General features: G+C 39.5%; 1 protein-coding gene across 1 annotated transcript in view; it reads left to right on the top strand.

Moving 5' to 3' along the window:
* Positions 1-6,217, top strand: part of LOC105617946 (homeodomain-interacting protein kinase 2) — a 15,289-nt gene that overhangs the window by 3,096 nt on the left and 5,976 nt on the right. The window contains exons 2-11 of the mRNA XM_012199482.1: positions 2,744-3,061; positions 3,173-3,265; positions 3,393-3,611; positions 3,697-4,069; positions 4,141-4,358; positions 4,454-4,777; positions 4,879-5,058; positions 5,133-5,279; positions 5,358-5,516; positions 5,713-6,134. Of these exons, the coding sequence (XP_012054872.1) occupies positions 2,744-3,061; positions 3,173-3,265; positions 3,393-3,611; positions 3,697-4,069; positions 4,141-4,358; positions 4,454-4,777; positions 4,879-5,058; positions 5,133-5,279; positions 5,358-5,516; positions 5,713-6,134 (2,453 nt within the window). The remainder of the gene's footprint in view (positions 1-2,743; positions 3,062-3,172; positions 3,266-3,392; positions 3,612-3,696; positions 4,070-4,140; positions 4,359-4,453; positions 4,778-4,878; positions 5,059-5,132; positions 5,280-5,357; positions 5,517-5,712; positions 6,135-6,217) is intronic.

Below are 6,217 nucleotides of genomic sequence, written 5' to 3'. Positions count from 1 at the left end.
ACACACACACACACACACACACACACACACACACACACACACACACACACACACACACACACACACACACACACACACACACACACACACACACACACACACACACACACACACACACACACACATGTTATCATCTCGCGTACAACTCGCCGATCGATTCGAAAATCCTGAAACATGGGCACCTGCTAACTCTGTAATATCGCTTTATTTATTTTTCTTCTTGATGTGCCATTCTTCTAGCGAAGGTTGCGATCGTTAAGATGATTAAAATCTTGGATAGCAACTCTAAACTGATCAGGTGCTTTTATTAAAATTGGTAGTTTTTAGCCAAGATGATATTCTTCTTCTTTTCATCAGAGATTCCTTTCTCTTTTTATCTTTCCTTGAATGACTAATTATGTTACTTCTTCATTTCATAAATGTGCTCCCGATATTCTAACTTTCTCTATTTAATGGAATAAAAAAAATTTTTCATTTATTTATTAATCCTTTGTGGACTTCATTTGGGATCATCCCCTTTTATTTTATAATTGCTCGCTCTCGATTTTTATGAAACTTGCCCTATGAAATAATTTATCTTTATTTGAATCTGAATTGTCAAAAATTCAAAATGATAGTTTCAATATTTGTGTGTATGGATAGAATTTTTAATAAATAATTTGATTATAATAAAATTTGGTTTTAAAGAATTTTTAATTGCAAAGTATAACGTCAACTTTTCAGTTTTGCTTTATTTGAAGCTCATCAGTGCTATGTAAACAATGTACTGATTTTAACTGATTTTTAGATTCATTTTCAAACTTTGATTATGAGTTCTATGACACTAGATCCTCTTTCATGAAGTTTATTTACTTTGAAATTCAATATTTTCAGGTTACATTCAAAACTCAGAGATATCAAGAATTTCTTAAAACCATGTTTCACGATAATCAGATCATTTTTTTTTAAATTTGAATTTTAGAATTCTGCGAAAACTCTAAAAAAAAATAAGATCTTCCATTTGTTAGAAAACTCTGGTCTTTAAAAGAAAGAACAAATATTTGTCATCTGATACGAGATTGGCTTTGCTCAGAATGTCGCGGCAGAACAGAGAATACGCAACCGTGCTCAAGCGAACCTGGAGATGAGTTTGTTGCCACCCGGAAGCGGGTGTATAGTTGACGGACGCCCGAGGAAAAGCCTTTGCGCGGATAATTCGATTCCTCGAAACCATAAAAATTCTTTCTTTTCGCTCAATCGCTCTCCACGTTCCTCTTCGGCCTGAAATGATCTTCGACCGGTCTCAACGATCATACATCGCGTGCACGTGCAACCGAACCGCGCACCGGCGATGATAATTACAGAGCAGCAGTGATCGTATTTCGGTTACAGCTATCGGTTGCAACACCGATGCGGGGTGTCACGAGCGCGTAGTTGACGGCGTAGATAACGTTTCCGTATGGCGTAGTTAACTATCGATTGTACTTTCAAGGTTCCCATTACATATTTCATATCGCCTTCGCGCGGATATCGCGGGATGCGCACATATTGTCCGCGTGACGTCCGCGAAATTCTGCCTGATTCACGAAACTGTGACCAAGCGCGACATCACCGGAAACGATCGTTTCGTCGATGATCAGAGGAGAAAGAGGCACGATTATTTCCTCAATTCCCTTCTGATCGACGAGCAGGCGTTTGATTCACACAGTGCCGTTGCTCACGTATAATAGAACGCAAAATGTACGCGATACGTAACGTTGATTCTATAGACACGCGTCCGTTAATTGATCTCCAACGGCGCGCGAATGCGAATCACGCAATCGGTGGCGATCGAAGTTTTCTTTTGCGTCGATGTCGACGCGGAAAATCTCCGGCTCTTGGGCTCGTCTGTCACAGATAGTAGCTCGCATCTTTGCCTTTTCTGGACAAGTTGTAGTGTGCGAGTTGTATGCCGTTGAGAGTTGTGTACTTTTACAGAAATTTAATTCTGATGAAAATTTTTCTCACAATTTTTTACACAAATTAAAACAAATCGAAACAAATTTTTTTATATAAATTGGAACAAATTTCACTTATTTTTTATTTGACGGATTTTTCATTTCTACGGATCTTTTGTAATATGTTGTTAATTTAATTAACACAATGGAGTTAAACAAGTTAAGAATTGGGATAAAGTTTCCAAAAACGTCTTCCAATTTTGATGAAACTTTGTAAAAATATTTATTGTGGATTAAAATGAAAATTCTTAAAAATATTTTTTGGCAATTCCTATGAGGCACCTAATCATTTTTTAAGATAAAATAAATGTATTAAATTTTATTTGAATTTAGTTTATTAGATTAATAAGTATATAGTTAATGAACGTTGTTTTCTTGAAACTAAATAGTTTAACCGACGAAAATGGATTGATTTTGACATACATGGAAGTTAGAAATGTTTAGAAATTATTTAACTCGAGAGATTGTGGATTACCCCATATTGCTGCTTGAATATCTGACAGTGTGGAAGGTAGTGATTAATTACATATTTTGAACATTAAAAGCACTGAACAATAGTGCTTCTAATACTTAAAGTATAAGTAATTTATTACTATATTTCAATATTAAATTGGATTTCTGTAAGAGTATCGATGTATTGTCCTTCAGCGTAATTATTTTACCGATCTCCCAACTACTCAACTTGATGCCCGCTCTTCCGCAGTCTATTTGGTGGCAATTTCTTAATACTCAAAAATATATTTTTATATGAGGTATTACTTCTATAGAGAAAAACTTGGTCGAGGGAAGGTAATGGTGACGGCCTGGCAGTCCATTCCGCCAATGCGAATGTGGTGGGTAGTACTGTAGTGTCGCAGCACCATACCCAACAGCAACAGCAGCTGCAGCAACAACAGCAGCAACAGCACAGCAAGCAGGCAAGCATGACGGCGCATAGCAAACAAGTGGCCAACGCGGCCAACGGTGGCGGCAGCAGCAATCCCCAGGGCGACGGGGATTATCATTTGGTGCAGCACGAAGTTCTTTATTCCATGACCCATCAGTATGAGGTCCTCGAGTTTCTCGGCAGAGGTACTTTTGGACAGGTAAGAACAGAACGCGTAATATGACTGTAACCTTTTTATATTTTAAACTATTTATTGTTCATCCTTCTCCTGAGAATGGATTATGTATAAATTGACAATTGATTTTTGTAGGTTGTAAAATGTTGGAAAAAAGGGACAAGCGACATAGTAGCCATCAAAATTCTTAAGAACCATCCATCGTATGCGCGCCAAGGTCAGATTGAGGTACGTATCGCGTAAATATTAGTAAAAACAACGACGCAAAGTGTGTAGACGTATATTTGTGTGTAAACATCAACTGAATTATATCCTATATTGAGCAACTTATCATGTTTAAAAAACGTTTTTGCAGGTCTCCATCCTGTCTCGACTTAGTCAGGAAAATGCGGATGAGTTCAATTTCGTGCGCGCCTACGAGTGCTTTCAGCACAAATCACATACCTGCTTGGTATTTGAAATGTTAGAGCAAAACCTCTACGATTTCTTGAAGCAGAATAAATTTTCACCCCTACCTCTCAAATACATTAGGCCCATTCTCCAACAAGTGTTGACCGCGCTATTGAAATTGAAGGTACAGTATCATCATAATCATGCGTGCGCATTTGGTATTTGGATCGACATTGAGAATTAACGTGTAAATGCCTTTACCTTTGCAGCAATTAGGATTGATACATGCCGATTTGAAACCAGAGAACATTATGCTGGTGGATCCAATGCGTCAGCCCTATCGAGTGAAAGTCATCGATTTCGGATCGGCCTCGCATGTATCCAAAGCCGTCTGCAACACTTATCTGCAATCACGATACTATCGCGCACCCGAGATCATACTAGGACTTCCGTATTGTGAAGCGATAGATATGTGGTCACTCGGCTGTGTGGTCGCAGAATTGTTTCTGGGATGGCCTTTATACCCGGGCAGTTCCGAGTACGATCAAATTCGATATATAAGTCAAACGCAGGGCCTACCGACGGAGCATATGCTAAACAACGCCAGCAAAACAACAAAATTCTTTTACCGGGACATGGACAGTACGTAACTTGACAAAATAACAATATCGAATAGCACGAGCTTTTCTTATAAATTCCACACATATTTTTAGGTACATATCCATTTTGGCGATTAAAGACACCGGAAGAACACGAGGCAGAGACTGGTATCAAATCCAAGGAAGCGAGAAAATATATTTTTAATTGCCTTGACGATATCGGTCAGGTTAATGTACCGACTGACTTAGACGGCGGTCAACTCTTGCCAGAGAAAGCGGACAGGCGAGAGTTCATTGACCTCTTGAAGAGGATGCTTACAATGGACCAGGTAGTAATATCTAATTGATGCTCTTAATTTATTAAAGAGATTTTCTTTTTACACACCTATGGAATTTTTCTCATACGAATGTGTTATTTGTGTTAAAGGAGCGCCGTATAACACCCGGCGAGGCACTGAATCATGCGTTTGTTACTCTGGCACATCTAGTCGATTACGCGCATTGTAACAACGTCAAAGCTTCCGTCCAGATGATGGAGGTTTGCAGGCGCGCGGGAGATTTTACTGCGAGTCCTGCGCATCATCAGGCTCCGCCGGCGCCTCAGCCACCTCCACCAACGTCTTTAGTAGCCAATTTTGTACCGACTACTAATGGCAGTGCGGTGACTCTCACCTTCAACAACCAATTGTCTAATCAAGTGCAGCGATTAGTTAGAGAACACCGCACCGCACAAACAGGATATGACAATCTGGTATGTTTATATAACTCTTGTATTACATCTCTTATATTTTAAGTTATGTAACATTTTGTAAAAACGGTTGGCTCTATATAATTTATATTTTCTAATTTCAGTACCAAATATATAGTAACAGCAGTAGACGAGCGACACAATATAGTGGCTCGTCTAGCGGATCCAACAGCGGACGAAGTGGAGTTCACGATTTTCCACATCAACTAGTACCCGGCATATTATGTCCACCACATGGCTACCAAACTATGCCAAGTCCTGCGAAGCACGTAGTTGTTGCTCAAGTAAGAATAGTTATATGAATTATAATAAGTTCATTATTGGAACGATTAGTCATAAATAACAATTTATTTCATAGCCACCACAAGCGCAACAAGCACCTCTGCAGATACAATCATCCATTATATCGCAGCAAGCCGTGGCCGCGGCGGCTGTAGCTGCTCAACAACAATACGCTGCAGTTCCCGTGTCTATGGTCGAGACTGGTCGGCAAATGTTGCTTACCGTAAGTAAAATAATATTAACCTCCAAATGACTGTATAATGGTCTGTTATGTTTTTATATACATTTATGATCATCATAGAATGCTGTGCAGACATCTTGGCCTGGTGGAAGTCGTCAAATGGCTGCGATCGTACCATCGTGGCAGCAATTGCCACCGCAGCACATTCAACAACCACTCCTCAGCGATACTGGAGATTGGGGAAGGCCCCTAATCGTCGATAGCTCTGCTATTCTACAGGTAGTACTTGTTAATAAATTGTTCATAATATTCAATGAAAAATTGAAGTTTATTAATATATGCATGTCGCTTTTCTTTCTTCTTTTGATATTTTAGTTGTCACTTCATCTTCTATAAAGCATTCTTCGTAATGTTTTACACGTTATAAAATTAGAAAATTCTCAGTTTTTAACTAATCTCCCTTGTTTTGGGGAAGGATCAGCGGCCGGTATTTCCTGTCACGGAAGTTTACAATGCTAGTGCACTTGTCGAGCATCCGTCACAGAGCTGGGGCAAGCGCACCGTCACCAAACATCATCAGCATCATGTAACGGTACCTCAGCAGACTCAGCATAGACATGAACATAAGAAAGAGACCCAACAACTGAGTCCTGTGAAGAAACGGGTAAAGGAGAGCACACCGCCGAGTAGTATGCGACGACACTCACCGAGCAGTCATTGGCAAGAACAGCCAGTTCAGTCTCATCATCACAGTAGTAAACACAGTAGTAGTCATAACGTGGAGCATCAGCCAGTCGCATCCGTACGGCAACAGACCATCACGATTGATGACACGCCTTCGCCAGCCGTTTCCGTTATCACGATAAGTGATAGTGAAGATGAGGCACCTGGAAAATGGTGAGTACTTATACCAAGTGCTACATTCCCAGTATATATATATATATATATATATATATATATATATATATATATATATATAT

The sequence above is a fragment of the Atta cephalotes genome (genome assembly GCF_000143395.1).
Source record: "Atta cephalotes unplaced genomic scaffold scaffold00015, whole genome shotgun sequence".
NCBI classification, from domain to species: Eukaryota; Metazoa; Arthropoda; class Insecta; order Hymenoptera; family Formicidae; genus Atta; species Atta cephalotes.
Note: the sequence above shows the minus strand (reverse complement) of the source record. Positions and strands in the feature narration are given on the sequence as shown.